This window comes from Aythya fuligula, chromosome 2 (assembly GCF_009819795.1).
Source record: "Aythya fuligula isolate bAytFul2 chromosome 2, bAytFul2.pri, whole genome shotgun sequence".
Lineage (NCBI taxonomy): Eukaryota > Metazoa > Chordata > Aves > Anseriformes > Anatidae > Aythya > Aythya fuligula.
The window spans coordinates 3,431,621-3,447,923 of record NC_045560.1 but is presented as its reverse complement, the minus strand read 5'-3'; the positions used below and the strand labels follow the sequence as shown (position 1 = coordinate 3,447,923).

General features: G+C 43.9%; 1 protein-coding gene and 1 long non-coding RNA gene across 2 annotated transcripts in view; one reads left to right on the top strand and one right to left on the bottom strand.

Moving 5' to 3' along the window:
• Positions 1-1,025: 1,025 nt before the first annotated feature.
• On the top strand, positions 1,026-2,372 carry LOC116486290. Its single transcript, XR_004252942.1, has 2 exons — positions 1,026-1,264; positions 2,032-2,372. It is a non-coding gene; the product is annotated as an uncharacterized LOC116486290 (long non-coding RNA).
• Positions 1,483-16,303, bottom strand: part of CCDC13 (coiled-coil domain containing 13) — a 30,661-nt gene continuing 15,840 nt past the window's right edge. Inside the window, exons 9-16 of the mRNA XM_032182405.1 lie at positions 15,466-15,642; positions 13,686-13,892; positions 12,495-12,631; positions 10,217-10,300; positions 9,282-9,410; positions 6,720-6,874; positions 2,626-2,737; positions 1,483-2,084 (exon numbers count right to left, since the gene is read on the bottom strand). Coding sequence (XP_032038296.1) covers positions 1,925-2,084; positions 2,626-2,737; positions 6,720-6,874; positions 9,282-9,410; positions 10,217-10,300; positions 12,495-12,631; positions 13,686-13,892; positions 15,466-15,642 — 1,161 coding nt within the window. The 3' untranslated portion in view covers positions 1,483-1,924. The remainder of the gene's footprint in view (positions 2,085-2,625; positions 2,738-6,719; positions 6,875-9,281; positions 9,411-10,216; positions 10,301-12,494; positions 12,632-13,685; positions 13,893-15,465; positions 15,643-16,303) is intronic.

Here is a 16,303-nt window from a genome sequence, read left to right as displayed (position 1 = left end):
TACTTACAGGTATGGGCTCCCTGAACAAGCCATTTCATTGTGACTTACTCCATCCTCCTTCTTCAAGGCACCCTGTGGTTGCGTGTGCGAGTGAAAAAAAAGGGAGAAAATGCTTCTGTGCAACCCCAAACAAGCATATGTTTAAAGAAACAAGTGTTGCAGCACTTGTGAAGAAGTTTGCACCATGTGCTAGCGAGCCATATGCGTTCTGTACCATACAGCACTCCCGTTTCTCTCTGAGTTCCCTGGGTTGCCTCAGAGCCACCGCAGGAAGAATTTTGCTAGGGAGCGGTACGATCATCACTGCTGCAGCACAAGGACGGGAGACAGATGCTGACAGGGTGTTGGGAAGGATGGCAGCTTCCCGCTGGTGTCCTTACGGGGAAATATTATCGATTCACACTTCTGTGTAAGCGAAATCAGAGTCCAGCTGCGAGCTGCCAGCCTGAGCGTAGCAGCTACCACGTACCAAAGGTGCCTTGTGGGTTGCAGGATGTCTTTTGCTCTGATGCTCCTGGCAGGAGGCATCTGGCAGCGAGCAGTTTTGGTCCTGCTTGTTTGAGAGAGGCACCTGGCAGCTCTGCTCCTCTTGAGCAGGGCTCTAAAGCACAGGCAGGGTTAACGCCCAGGTGCTGAGCTTCTCCTCGCCTCCATCGCCTCCAGACTCTGTGACCTGTTTGAAGAGACAGCTCCGGACCTAAGCAGGAGAAAGACAGGAACCACACGGCTCTGACCACATCTGGAGTAACTCCTGCTCCGCTCTCTCTCTGCCTTATCTCAGTGCAAGCAGAGTCAGAACCCGACCCTGATGCTGCGGTGCTTTGCCCGTCTCCAGCCCCACCCTGTGCTGGTTGGGGCTGAAATCCGACAAACTTCGCGCTCACACAACGGGGCTGAGAAAGCAAAGCAGAAAGAGGAGTGCTTTCAAAAGACTTTCATCTGAAAAACAAAGCGGCTCTATTCCAAAATGACTAGCTCTCCCTTTGCTTGCAGTCCCCAGGGCTGGCTCTCTGCTGGCAGCCTGCATGTTAATGCCTTATTAGCTTGCGTTTGGTGTTCTCACCGCGCTGCTTGAGAAAAGGGTGAGATGCGGGAGTTTTCAGCACCTCCAAAAGTCCCTCCTCCACTGTAGGAAAAACGTGCTGGTGTTCCGCTAACCTTTCTTCCTAATGAGAACAAGATCTGCCTGATGCATGCCTGCAGAGACCCAGAAATGTGGGAACTGATAACCTGGATGGGAAGTTTCACGTGAGCTGGATTTAAGGTAAGCCCTACTGATTGTGGGAGCAATCTGCCCAGTTTTCCTTTCCAGTGGAAACTGTACTGAGCTTCAGAAAACTCTGCCAGTACGTTCAAGCAAAGAAATAAGCTGGGATTGTCAACAGAGACCACCCAAAATGCTCCTGTAGATACCCATGTGCCAGGCTAATGCACTCTCTCAGAACTTAAGCACTACAGAAAACCCCAGAGGGGCAGGTGTCAGTGTGCAGATACACAAAGAACTCAGTTTGTTCTTGGCACGGCTTTGGAAGGGGGCTGGCGTATCTCGTGTACAGCAAATTCCTTCATGTGCTGATAAAAGCGGCAGCGTAATGAGTATTGAGCCCTCTCTAGGAAAATTCATTTGAAACTAGGGAGGTTTTGCCTAAAATCACACCGCAGAAGTGCAGCTTCCTAAAGTGCACCGAACTATGACACGTGCAGCCTGAGAGCCAGCTGCTTGCTAACTCAGAATCCGCTGACATGCAAAATCTCCAGTCTTTTTGTATTTAATTTCCATTTCTCATCCTCTCCTGCAAACGCTGACGACACGACATGATCTGAGACTGCAAAACTCCACTTCCACTGCATTTCAATCCGTGGGCACGCTGCCTGGGCTCGCTCTCTCCCTGCTCTGCAGTCCAAAGGACTCTGAGTATCTTGCTTAACTCTTCTCCTGTTTCTGCTGCCGAATGGCCTGTAGAAAGATATCCTTCACTTGGTCCATTGTGTCCTGGTACAGTTTAAAGTCTTCCTCTTTCTTTCTCACAGTAGTCTCCAAAGCAGCCTTCAGAGCTTCGTTCTCATCCAGCTGGATCACGAGCCTACGAGGAAACAAAAGGCAACTTTCATGTGAGCTGTGGAGCTTCAAAGCAAATTAGAACAGTGCTTCAGCTCCAGGGAAGAAAACCCTGAAACACATGCTCTCTGGTAATTTTATAACAGGCTTGAGAAAGAGCAGACTTATAAACACTTGTTCCTTCTCTCTTTGAGATAGAAAAGGGTATTAGAAGACCAAATACTTTTCAGATGTTTCTTTAAAATTGTAATTTTGTTTTCACTAATAGCTTGGAATCGATGGCTAAGGAAAGAAAAATAAAAAGGAAAAAGGTGCCTTTCTTGCAAGTGTTTTGTGCTGCTCGACACTGGCTTAACATTCCTGGGTGTAATTTTTAGGAAAGTTATGCAAGAAGGACATAGACCAGAACAAACCAGAGGATCTGTGACTCGTACAATTTACTGCTTTTTATTTCCTGAGGAGCTGGTCCAGGTAAGAGCACTGCTACGAGGACAACAATGAATCTGAATTACTGAGTTATTGAAAAAATGTGGCAGTAACACAGTGTGGAGGAAGGGAGAACGTACCTCGTGCTCAGCTCCTCGACCTGCGATTCCAGAGGCAGCCTGGAGAGCTGGGCTGCAGAGAGCTCCTTCCTATCACTCATGTTCAAGGTGAGTCTCGAGTGACTGGCTTGGCCTGTAGATTTCATCACAAAATGGAGCTTTAGTAAAACAATCTTTTTCACTTGGTGAGGCATCGAGTAAACCTCAGGAAATAGTGAATAAATGTTAGGGAATCTGCTCGGTTCTCCGGATATCCAAAAAGATGGTGTAAATATACAGGATATATATTTTATCTTAATCTCTTTTTAGCAAAATTAAAACATGAGGTAGTAACGTGTATGTTTACCTGGACAGAAAAGTAAAAAAAGACCATCCAAAATATTTAAGGGTCCCAAACAACAGGTGATAGAAGCAGTTAAAAAGTATTATTTTAACCTTTATCTCATTGTATTTCATTCAAGCTTATGACAGCTGTTCCTTACTGAATGCCAGGTACATGTGTGGCACACACTGAAACAGATTTTTTAAAGCACTTTTTGATCCTCAGCATATGAACAATGTAGGTTAAGCTCAGTAAAGCAATTAAATATGCCCTTCAAACTGAGACTGTAAATCAAGAGTGCTCTCCAGAATAAAGCTCTCTCAGAACACGCAGCATTGCTCCTGCCATTTCAAATGGACACAACAACTTCTTCCAGGGTTGTACAGGAAGGGTTATGAGAAAATATCTCAAATTTACTACTGGGCTTGGAGAGTCAACACTGTGACTGCTTAAGGAATCCCTATAACAGAAGAAGGCTCAGAGAGGACAGGCATGGATGATGTGCTCACGAAGATCAGAAAAGAACATAGGAAGCAACCACAGCTATCGTGAGAGAAGCTGAACTTATCTCAACACCAAGGGGACTGGAGGGTAGCCTTTGCTGTAGATAAACAGCTGTGTCAGTTGAGCAAATGTAAATGGCCTTCCCTAAAACAATCCACAGAAAGTACTGGCTCAGCCCAACACAGAATAAAAAAAATCAACCAGCAAACCAAACCTTGAAGAGAACAACAGGCTTGAGCTGGCTTCAACTCACGTATTTCTTCCTAGCAAGTGGGGGCACTCAGCATCCTGACACCCAGAGCAGTGACAGGAATCATGTTTGTGATTCAACTGCACATTGCAGTCGCTATATGGTGCCCGTGTTGTGATTTCAGTACATTGCTGATGTATTTTTTCTAAATTAAAAGACATCAGACATTTTTTCTAAATTAAAAACCCACATATCGCTAAATATCTTCAAGTAAATTTGCTAATAAAACATCAAATCCTCCTCATGTGGAATATATGAAAGAACCTGGTCTTAAAGAACTACAGTCTGACAAAACCACATGGGGAGAAAGGTCATGTTGTATAACAAAGAAATGCTTTTGAACTCGATGCTGTCTTCCACAGGACTGAGGAAAACCTGCTTTTACTTACCCATTCTCCTCTGGGATTATTCTTTGCTAATTAGAAATTTGGATAAGACAGAAAAAAAAAAAAACAAACAACAAAAGCACAAATAATTTCAAAACACAACTGTGATGTTTCTAACTACTCAGCATCATTATCTACTTCCCTTGCACTGAGGAGACTAGAAACATTAGATTAGTAATTAGATCAGCTCTCTCCAATTTTGCACTTTCAGAAAGAAAAGAAAATATTATGTTAATTAGTGGCTTCTCTAGTCTCTATTTTATGTTCAAGCCTTTCATTCCTTCTTATTTCCTCAACTATCTGGCATGAAAGCATTTAGATAACCTACACGCTCTGCTGAAGGGATGTATTACAGATTTCTAGACTTGTTTCTTGTACAAACTCCAGAGAATTTTGGCACATTACAAGGGGCTGGGCTCTCTTCAAACAACTGCAGTGAAAGAGCCTGTTACCTACTCATCTTACAGCCTCACAGACGATTTCTTCTTGTTAGTCTCCTTGCCAATCCTTTTCTACATTTGCTTTTAGTCCTCAAGCAGACAAGGCTAATGAACTAAGTATTTAGTTAGAAGGAACCTGTCGCGGTGGTAGGAACAATTTGCTTCCTCCAGCTAGGAAATGCCAGTCTCTCAGAGGTGAGTTACCAAACTGTTACAACAATTTGATCCAAATGGTTCGGAACCTGACGAGTTCATCACTACATCAATTTGAGGCTGCGAGGGAAATCTAAGCTGGGCACATGCAGAATAACAGAATAGCACATCAAAGCTTTACACTACCGGGTTGTATAAAAGTTTAAGCTCAAAATATCAGTTAAATTCTCCTGTAAAAGACAGCACCAAAATGCCCCTGTACTATTTAAGGCAGGGAGTCAGAGGAAAAAGCTTGTGATTGATAGCTGTATTCTCCAAACTCCCACCTGCCTACTACCTCTCCCTTTGTACATCCTAATTTCCTCCTCAGAAGAAATGAGCTGAGAGCTCCAAAGTGTCTTACATCAAAACTCTACTGGGAATCCTAAGTGATATAACCCAATACCTCTTCTGCAAGGCCCAGCACTGCCGTTCTATCGGGATGAATGTCCCATATCCTAAAGCTCACTGGCTGGAGCTGTTGGCTTCTGAGCACTCTTCTAACACCGTGCTGGTCACTGAACTGCAACTCTCTGTTTTGTGGGCCGAGTCTCTCTGTGAGGATCAAAGTTTTTCTGCACTACCTTTTCTGTGTCAGGCTCTCAGCTAATACAGGAAAGGCAGCGCTAAAAATCAGTGGTTTCAGAAAAAGAAGTAAGTCAGTGCTGGCTGGGGCCCTTTTCAAGGACACAAAAGTTCTGCTCCAAGGAACTGATGGATATTTTACAGAAAGAAGTAGGTTTTAAGCAATCTTTCAGTTTCCCTGCAGGACAAAGCTCCTTTGCATCCTGTTCCTGCATACCTGGTTCTCTATATTCCAGATGGGAGAATGGCAGTGCTTCACCTGAGGTCCTGAGCAGCTTAAACTGGGGAACCTCGCCCTCCTGTGTGAATCGAGACCATAGTGAACAGCACCAGGCGTTTTTTTGCATCACTGTGCTGCTCCAGAGAGGTTTTATTGCCAACCACAGCACTGTGATGGGAATTGCAAATGCAGTGCAGTTCGAGCAGCATTTCTTACCTCGCCTGAACTGCACCTAAGGAGAAATAAGACACTGGTGCACGTGAAAGGGAGGTGACTGCTCATACAGGTGCTCAGCACAGAGCTGTAAGAAGCAGATGAGGTAGGATGGGTACACACAATAGGAAAAAGCCACACCACGCATCTGCTGCACTGCGGGGCTGTTGTCCTACGGCCAAAGATCATGTGTTCCTGCACGGGGCAGGCCAAGAGCACGTACAAGCTCTGTTATGAGGCTTGTGACCTCTCCAGTCACCATAACTCACTCTGATGCCATCCCAGTATTTGCCAAATTAAAATGCTTATTACTACTGTTCGTCTCCTGGCATTTAAACTCATTTTACTTTATGAAAATGCGTATAAAAAGGGAAGCCACTGGAAAAGTTTCCTTAAGAATATGTACCATTTTATTGGTTTAGACACCTTACAGAATCAGAGTCCTTAAGTAATAAAAGAATCTGATCAGAGAAATAAAAATTTAACATCCATCATGACTTCTCCTCCTTTAACTATGCTAGTAAGGCTTTCATATTTATAGCAGGAGATTATCATGTTCACGGTGTAATAAATTACACCAGATCTAATTACTACATCACCAGCAATACTTTTTCATCGACACTGACAGGCCTTAAATTGGGATGCGTCCTTTAATTCTGCTCTTAACCTTCAGATGAATCTCTCAGGCAGAAGTGTAAGGGAACACAGCATGGTCACAGCAGAGACGCAGAACGGTGTGAAGTTCCTTCTGTAGACCATCATCCCGTGAAAACAACATAATGCAAAAGTCCTGGTCCCACTTAAATCTGTGTCAGAGCCCTCTTGAATTAAGTGGGGCCAGGATTTCACGCTCAGTATCAGCCCACTGCTCTGAGGATGTCCAAATCCCTGTGTGTAAGGTCAAGCACTCGTGTAGGATTGAGAGATGAGAGCCCAAATGTTGCTGCTATTAACCACCGGGGTGGGATGGGGGACATAGCTGTGGGTAAGAGCTCCACCTCACCTGTTTTGCCCCTCAGAGGAGGTTTCTGTGTACTTGTGTTCCTCCCAGGATCCATTTGTAGTTTTTCAAGCTGCTGCTCCAAAAGGACGCATCGCCGCCGCTCTTCCTGAAGCCTCTTCTCAACTTCCAAGACTTTATCGCTGCTTTCCTCCACCCTGATACGCAAAAAAGGTGATTCAAGCTTATTTGTGTCCTAAGTATAAAGGATCAGCCAGTCTTAAACACTGAATCCTACTCCATAGCTCCCAGCAGAGGGAACAAGAGAAGTTTCCATGCATCCAAAGGCAGAAATCCCAGTGCGATTCTTCCAGATGACATCCTCTACATTTGCAAAACAGAATTAACTAATGAGTATAATTATAAATAATAGGTTGGCTAGTGGAGGTTGCCTAGATCCCTTAACTCTGCCTAAATTTCCCACTCAGATGAGCAGGCAAGCTGCAGATTGCTGAGGGGAGATCTTTTATTAGAGGAATACTAACTGCATCTTTTTAAACACGGGGAAGAATTTGGAAGGAAAATAGTTTATAAAAACATTGTCAAGCATTTAGCTGTTCTGCGTCAGTTATCTGCGAGTACGAAAAGAAGCTGGACGTTGCTTTTAATAAACTTGGCCGTTAGACACTACCGTGGAAGGAAGCGAGTGGAAGAGATGCAATAAGGGAAGAGCAAACTACCTGCCTGTTCACCTCATGGAACACCTCAGAAAATCAACTACAAAAGTTTGATGTGCACCCACGGATGTATTCAGGGAGCAGAGCCTGACACCAAATGATTTAGAGGAATTTAAAGCTAAGAGGAATCTTGAATTGACTGACACACTGTATTGGACAATGCAAATACAAAAAAAATTCCTCCCTGGCCCTATGGGTGATAGCTGATTACTCCCTGAATCAAGAGATTTGATTAGTCTTATTCCCCTCCTAGCTGGCAGAACTAAAAAAAAATATTACAACTATAATAAAATTATATCACTGTCTTAAAAGTCTAGCTACAGGCAAGGCTCCAACCTCCTGTGGCAGTGAATTAGCAGGCGGGTGACATGCTATGTGAAATTATATTTCTCCTCAGTGGTTCTGAATTCATTAAACTTTCGTTTGACCAGGTGTTCCCCTAGCACCCGCGTTAGACAAACAGAGGAGGGAAAATGACAGGACTCGTTTTTTATGAAATCTTCTGCCAATATGAGCAGCAAACTGAAATCTTGCTCTAGCTCTTTCCCTTCCTCAAGCAGGGCCCGATCCTACAATCAGTCTACAAGCAAGTGTCTTCTGACAGCATCTTCTGCTCTGCGGTGAGTGGCTGTGAAACACAGTCATAAATTCTGGCTGCTGCTGTAGGAAAATGCTACTCTCATAACCATTCTCAGAGCTCTTCTCTTGGCTTAAGCAGCATGCATGTTCCTTGAGGTTTGTTGACCTGGACTCCTACAGGGGCAAGGAAGGGGAGGAACGCCTCACTTTTTTTACATATATTCATGTTGAAATATGAGTGGATGCTACATTGTCCTGAGGTCTTCCAAGAATTATTGCACACAATCTCGTAAAATGTACTTTACCTGCAGGAGCTCTTGATAAACGTGTGATAACGGTGGAGCTGCTGAATCATCACTCTGTGGCACATTTTACTAGGAACTGCACATTTCATTAACTCTGCGTTCTTCATTAGCCCATATTCGCAACGGCCCCAGTTCAGAAATCACTCAGACCTCTGTCCTTACCTAATTGCACACCTCTATTAGTCACTGGGCTTACAGACCTGAATAAAATGCACGTTTCTAGGATTTAGCCCTTAAAAGCAAAGGGGATGATACCTTTACCACAGTTTTAAGAAACACACTTTTCTGATTGTGATTAATTAAAAGTTAGATAAATGAGAGATGGATTGAGATAAAGCAATCAAGCAAACAGAACCTACTGTATTCAAATATACCCAGACAAAAATGTGTCTTCCTGTAAGCTGGAATACAGATTTGGGAATCAAATCGTGTTTAAGGCAAATTGTCTAGCTGGGAAAAAGTCAGTAGCTGAAAGGTGTCTAAAGATAAAAGACTTTGCTTTTTCTTCTCTCCCAAAACCTAGCTTGATTTTAACATTGTCTTAAATTGAATTGAATAATGGGAAAAAATGTCACCGTTATGCTTCAGTTAAACCAGAAGAAATTCATTTAAGAGAGGATACAGTGAAACTTAAAAGAATGTGAAAAGCTTCTGGAACAGAAATCAGATTATAACTCTAATTGCAGTATTTAGTATTGGTGAATAAAATTGCTGCCTAAATAACACCACGCATACATAAATACACCAACTCCAGCTTTATCTGAGTGTAGCAAGCTTGAAGACGACTCCATTTTTTCTGCACTTTGTTCTAAAAGAATTTAAAAAAAATGAATCATGAAGTAGGCAGTGAAATTGAGCAGAATAATTTCAAACGCCCCTATTTAAGGCAAATTTCACAGTGGCAGAGTGCGGCATACCGGACTGCACGCTACAGACTCTCACATGTCTCAGCTGCTCCTTCATCACAGCATCCCACAAAGGGCACGGGCAGACTCAGGCACTACCTTTTCTGCAGCACAGTGACCAGTTCCAGGAGCCTGTCTCTTTCCACTTCAGCAGCCTGGCAGAGAGCCTTGTGCTCTGTGATCTGCGTCTGCAGCGCTTTGAAATCCAGGCTGTCGGTGCCAGCAAGCCTAAAAGCAGCAGAAGCGCAAAGAGTCTGTTTCCCATTTCACGAATGAAAGAAATGAAACAAAGACAGCCTTTGAAAAAAACATATCAAAATACACTTCTGAAGCCCGAGCCAGAACACACAGCCAGGCTCACTGACTCCCCCCAGCATCATACTTGATACTGCAATACACGGAATAAAAATATGTGGAAAAAAAGCCACTCTGAGTTTCACTCGAAAGGCCTTTCCCCTTGCAATGATGCTCTCCCTTCCCATCACCCTTGAAAACAAACTTCCCGCACCGAGCAGTTCACCAGCACTTGATTCTCCTCTCACTGCTCCTGCCAAAGAGAAGCCTGCACGTGGATTCTCCAAAGTGCTGTGCTAAGCTATTAAATGGCACACTATTGATTTTCTTTAACTGAAAGGCTTCAGGCAGCATTAGTAAAATGATTATTCTTCTGCTGAGTAGGTGATGAAAGGAAGGGGCAATTTTTCCACGTATCCCATTACTATGTACTTCATTTCTTCTACCTCTGCATGGAAATATTCAAGAATATTTCCTTTAGAGCAAAAACCAGGAGAAATCCTGGTGGCTGGGGATGACAAAAAGGGAAAAGGGGATTTATGGGGCATAAAACTAGCAATCAATTAAAAAATTAAGGCTGCAAGGAGACATTGCAGCCTGTGCCAGAACCCTTTGACAGTATCACGTAGAGAGGATGGTAAAAGAAGTTGTTTGTTCCTGAAACAAAGCTGAGGGCTGCCAGCAGCTTGTGGAGCACTGCAGGTTTCCTCTCTGGTTTGTGATGAAGTTTACATACGTACCTTCCAGGTGGGATGTTATTACTGAGAAGGGGAGGCTGAGTGGCTGCTGACTCTATGAGCATATGGCCCATCTTGGACACTGTGCTACAAGGGAGAAAGCTCTGTTAAACACCGAGATCTACAAAGGGCAGGTTCTCACACACACATACACAGCAGCTCGCCTTGCTCTCCGTCCCCAAAACGCACTGCAAAGCCACGTTGTGTGTCCCACGTACAAATATTAAAGCTCGGTTTTTGATCGCTGTGCTTCTGGAGGCATTTTGCTGGCCCTCCACACCAGCATTTGGAGCTGCGCGTCACAGCGTGCGGATGTGGTGAGCAGGAACAGCTCTTGACCCTGCTTGGCTCAAGCTGAACATGCAAACAGCCACAGCAACAGCCAGTGCTGCTCTGTTTCCTCACGGGCACTGCTTGGACCCTCACATAGAGCACTCGCATCAGACACCCACTAGGATGTGAGCCAAGGACAGGTTACTGGGTTTCTTTGATGGTGTTTGCGTATTGCTTGCTTTTCTAACCAACTGAACCCCTGTTCTGCAGCAAAGTGCAGATCTTTTCTTTCTAGGTGTCTTTTAAAATATATCTTTTATAGTTTTTTGAACTCTTTTGCTCTTAGGAAGATCTGTCAGAGTGCTAACACTAGGGTGCCACTTCCAGCCTGGATGAGTTTTATGCATCTGCGTGCTTGGGACATAAAATTCCAGTGTTTGTTTTCCAGTCTTGAATTCAGCTGCCCAAAGGCAATTAATTCCCTTTCCCTTGCCTTTGTATTTCCTTGCCTTTAAGCTGCAGCTAACAGAGGGTAAAGCCTTAATATTGTGGACCAGGCAGAGCTGCCTTCTAGGCTGCGACTGGTTAATCCATCCTAAAATCAAGTTAAGGTTGGTAATGACGGAAGAGGCCGAGTCTAAAAATGAGGATTTTTACTCTGACATCTCCAAGGGGCTTTAGCTCCTATTTATAGCATTTTTCATTTCATCTTTCCTGATAGGAAAAGATGATTCACTAAAGCAAAATGGAATAGAGGGTTCATCAGCATATTAAAGTTAATGGAATGAGTGAGCCCTGCTGACCAAATTATTAACGGCTCTTGCAGTTTTCAAACTCTTTCACCGCCCATCTGACACATCAGACATTGTCAGGACAGAGCTATGTCAGTCACAAACACAAGAAATAATTTATGCATTGCATTTATGGGGTTCTACAAAGCCCATACCCAGCCTAGCTTTCCTGCTCACCCTCCTGCTTACTGTCAGCAGACATTTGAAGTAATTGGTAAAAGGAAAAAAAAAGTGGATAAAATATAGATTGGCACAAGAGCACAACGTCTGTGGAGTTGGAAGAGTGAGAGTAAAGTCAACCACTCTGCCAAGAAAACTTGCAGATAAGTTCTAACCCTCATTCCAAAACACTCTGAAGAACATTTCCTACATTTTGTAGTAATGTTCTACTCAGACTTAGGGATACATCTGACAATTTTCAGGCCAATCTCAGTGTCTAAAATAACACGGTAGGCTAGTTAAAATTCCATAGGAGAAATTAGTTGTAGCTTTAACTTGGTAAAAGAATTTCCTCCTTCCTCGGAAGGCCAGTCTCAACTCCTCATTGTCAATTTGACCACGAACTTGTTAGCACCAAACCCTGTGTTTTAACAGGATGGGATACAACTTGTTCTGGTGCGAGTTATGGTCCCTTCATACAGCCGGAATGAGACAGAGTTACATAAGTGTGAACAAAAATCAGATATAATTATATTAATATGACTATAACGTACGTGGTCCTCAATAAGGCTTTAAAAAGGATGTTTGTTAAGAGCAAACAGCGTGGTGTGCTTTCAACATTTCTGCAAGGAAATCTTACTCAAAGCTTCTTTATTGATTTAAATAATGCACCGGTGATTTACTGCTTACCTAAAATGGGGCTATGTATTAATTTGCCACCCTGCTTTCAGGAGGCTGCTCGTTAGAAACCCTGTTTCTCATAAGAGAGAAGAAACACAGGCACTTAAGTTAACCACATAAACATTATCTGAGCCGGAGAAAGAGAATTAGCTGCACTACCATCATGCCAAATGTAGTAATGTCTGCAAGTCTGTGTATCTTTCTCCGCTCCAGGACAAAAGTCCAAGAGACAATGTGATTAGAAATTCCCATATACTGTAAACAGCCCACCACAGCCGCTGGCACACAGCACTTGTGGTTTGATGCAGTTGTCTGGGAAAACCGTGCTTCTGAATAACTCCCAGCAACCTAAAACATTGACTTGAGGCTCTTCTTACCGAGCAGATTCAGTCCTTCCAGCCTGATCACCGCCTGATGCCAGAGGCTTAAGCAGAGTAAAACGTGGATCTTCTGATTGCTCGGAGGGTGCTATAACAGCAGCTCCTGGATTGTCCCCTTGCTGGGCAGATTTCTTCTGTTAATGGTGGAAAAGGTCATAAAACCAGTTACACAGTTTGAAGGAAAAGAGCTGCACTAATGCCTGATCAGCAGATGATGGTTATTGCTACAAGCATGCCACAACTTTTGATTTACAGGACCTGCTACGAAACTTTTCTTTAGTTTCTTACCACTGCAGAAGAGAAACAAAGCAAAAGTCAGTAAAAAGTGCTGTTTTGTAGGAAATGATGGGGTACACACGGTGTCACTACAGAACCTACAGTACCACTGCCAGCATTGGTTTGTATCCTTAACCCAAGCTTCATCTTGGACCCAACGCTCTGTTTCTGAGGTATCTGACAGATTCACAGCCTCACCATTGTGAGGGTTTTGTATCTTTAGGAACTGGATGTCTAAATACCCTTAACAAAACCTGAATGTAAGGTACCAGACCACACAAGAAGTCTTTGATGGTTTAGTGGACTGCCCCTCAATTTCTGTGCCATCTGTACACCTTGCACTGTTACTTTTTTACACTAGACCATAAAAGTTGAAGACATTCTTAACCTGCTAGTCCCTACAGAGCCAACCTTCCTGATTCCTCCATCTGTACAACAAATTTTCCACATGGCTGAGACTCATCAGACTCCTACGACTACCACGGAGATCTGAGGGAGTTTTTAGAGTGGCTCGCAGTGGGAGATGAGAATAACTCACTAGGGAGTCCCATCACTCCATGAGGGGCTGTAGCTGGGCTCCACAGCAGCCGGCTGATGCTGCCTCACCTACGTTTGCCTGCTTGCTTCCTTCAGCAGCCAAGGATGGTCAGTCCCCATTGCAGCCCTACACCTGCTGTCAGGCTGATGTCACTAATATTTCTGTATTTTTCTGCTGCTTAAACAGGTTGAAGAAAGAATATATATAAACAGGAAAGAAAATTAGAGTTACAGGAGAGGACAGAAGAGACTGTCAGTAGGGCAGGTGTTAGTGGCTTCAGCTAGCAACCATCTTGGACAATACTGGAGAAGGAAGTGGAAGAACAGATCTAAAATCCTTACAAGTGTGCTCCTCTAGTTCGTTTCTCTGACTACCTGGAGTGTGAGTTGCCCAATCTCCTCTTCCAGCTCTTTAACTTTTGCCTCTCGTTCAGCCACCAGCTGTCTGAGCTGCTCTATAAGGCAGTTTTGCTTCTGAGCCTCGTTGTTCAAGTGCTGCCCTAGCACCTGCTGGGACTCCTTGTTCTTCTCATCCTGCTGGCTCAGGTGCTTTAAGATCTCCTGCATTTGCTTCAGCTGACTCTGATAAAATAGAAATAATGAGTGAGATATTCACTTTTGTACACAATTATTAAGACTCCCTGTCTTTTACACCCTACAACACATTTAGGAGCGTGAGGGCAAGCCACTGCCCTGCCAAACTCATTCCCTGGTGTAAGCAAACTGATGTCACTAGCACTACTCCAAGAATTTGGTCCACTGTGCTTTAAGCATGAGCTCAGCTTGCCTTCCTCTCAGCAGCTATCACTTCAAAGAATGGCCCAGCACATCTACTTGTTAACACTGAGACATGTTCTGCTGGGTAAGGGCCGTCTGCCCTCACTGGTCCTATCAAGACTTTAGGGGCTGGATGGCTCAAGTTGAAAAGATTCTGAAAGGTTCAGTTTGCTGGGAGCTTTGCTACTGAGTGTAGCAGAAAAACAAGCAAGAACGGCTGGCTTTTGACAAAGAAATAGACTTTTTCCATAAACTGAATAAAAGAGGAGATTTCAACCTGTTTTTTGTGACATTCGATTATGATCAGACTGCGTGACGGTGACATTAAAAGAGGAGGGTAGTGTGAGAAAACAGCTATAAGGCTGGGCTGTTTTGCTGGTGGGGTTTGGAGTTTTTCACACTCTGACAAATCTAATATTGTTCGACAGTTTATTCTGTCAGGCGAACAGACTGCGAGCAAGGTACTTCTTTGATGTGATAGATCAAAATTTAACCGCTCCTTCCAAACAAAAATTTTGTCTTTCTGTAATAGTTTTAGTGAGAGTGCTCAAACTTAGCAGAAGTGCCAGCTCTTATTTGGCTCCTCTGTAATCAGCCTAATCTGCTGGTCAGTGCCCATATTCCCCTCGTGGCTGCCTGGGGTGCAGAAAGGTGAATGCCAGCTTAGTCATTAGCCTCTGTTGACTAAAAGCTCTGTACAGAAGCAAGGATAACTGCTTTTAAACTTGTGAGGAGCTGGATTAGTACTTCTACTAGGAAGTGGTGTATTTTCTCATTTTTTTTCTCATTATTGTAACTGGGGAAAACAAAAGCAATCCCACAAGAGCGTGACAGTGGGCATTTATTTCAGCATAACTGTGTCTTGAGGCCCCAGCAGTACTCCTAGTTTTGAAGGCCCCAAGTCCTCTCAGCTCCAGCTACTGCAACTAGATGTGCACATGGTTTAGTATGCATGGTTAAGGTCTTGCGTGTTGTGGGCTGTGTAATACAACAAATTAAAGTGCAAGACTGCAGACATTCCCAGAGAAAAATAAATAAATTACTATCAGGGCTGAAAGCAGAACAGAGAGTCCAGTCCAGCTTCCAGAGTCAGGGATGAAGCCCTTCCTCTACCTAACACATTTCTATTTCTATCCTTCTGCAAAATGTTTCTTCCAACACTTGACTCCAAATCACCCCTAGTGCTGTCCTGCAGCTGTTGCGTGAGCTGCTCCAAAGTGCACAAGGGCTTTAGCTAACTCTGAAACCTCTGGTTGTCACAGTTTGATTAATCAGGCCCCTGTATAAGGTTCTCTGTGTCATTAAATGACATCATGTTTCATCACTTAGAGAAAGAGGACTGATTGCAAGGGCTGGGACCAACAGTAATGGGCAGTACCAGTAAGGCATCTATGAGCTCATCATCGTGTTTTCCTTTCTCCAGCAGGGTTACAATCTGTCCCTTCAGGGTTTTCACTTCGCTGCACAGCACTTTGTTCCTGGCTTTTGATGCGTCGAGTTTTTTCTTCACTTCCTCGTGATTTTTTTGGAGAGCATCGTGTTCCCCAGTGAGTTTCTGCAGATGCAAACACATCGTAGGAAGTGACAGTTACAGCGTGGATGCTTTGGTGAGCTAAAGGAACCACACATTGTCCAACACAATCAAAAATATGGCACTGGTGTATCATATCATCCCTAACTAAGCAGAAAGTATAAATAGCACTACTCGCTGTTTGCTTGCCACCATCAAAAAAGGTCTGTCTGACCAGAAATAGAAGGGAACTGGGTTGGTTTAGTATGTGCCAGGAAGTGTATGATAATTCTGTCCTAAAACATAATTCTGTATGCTCCTGCTCGTTCATTTGTCTCACCATATTCCCATGGGGAAACTGTTTTACTCCCAGATAGAGGATGATGCTGCCACATGGTCTACTAGCAGCCCTGTGTGGCACATGCTGTCTCCTGAGCCATGCTTTCACCTAGATGGAAGTGGCCAGGGAGTGTGCTGGCAGTCATGTAGCCGTGGACAAGTGCAAGAATTTTGGAGTGGAGCCTGAAACACAAGGGGAGAGTGGAGCCATGCAGATTACAGTTACCGAGGGAAATCTTCCCAGTGCTGTGTGCCTGTGGCTATAAATCTCTTCCCTTCTCACAGCCAAGAGTGAAAGGTGTGCATTACCCCACTGCTCACTCTATTGCACGGTCAAATTGTGGGGAGAAAAGCAGCAGCTAATTAA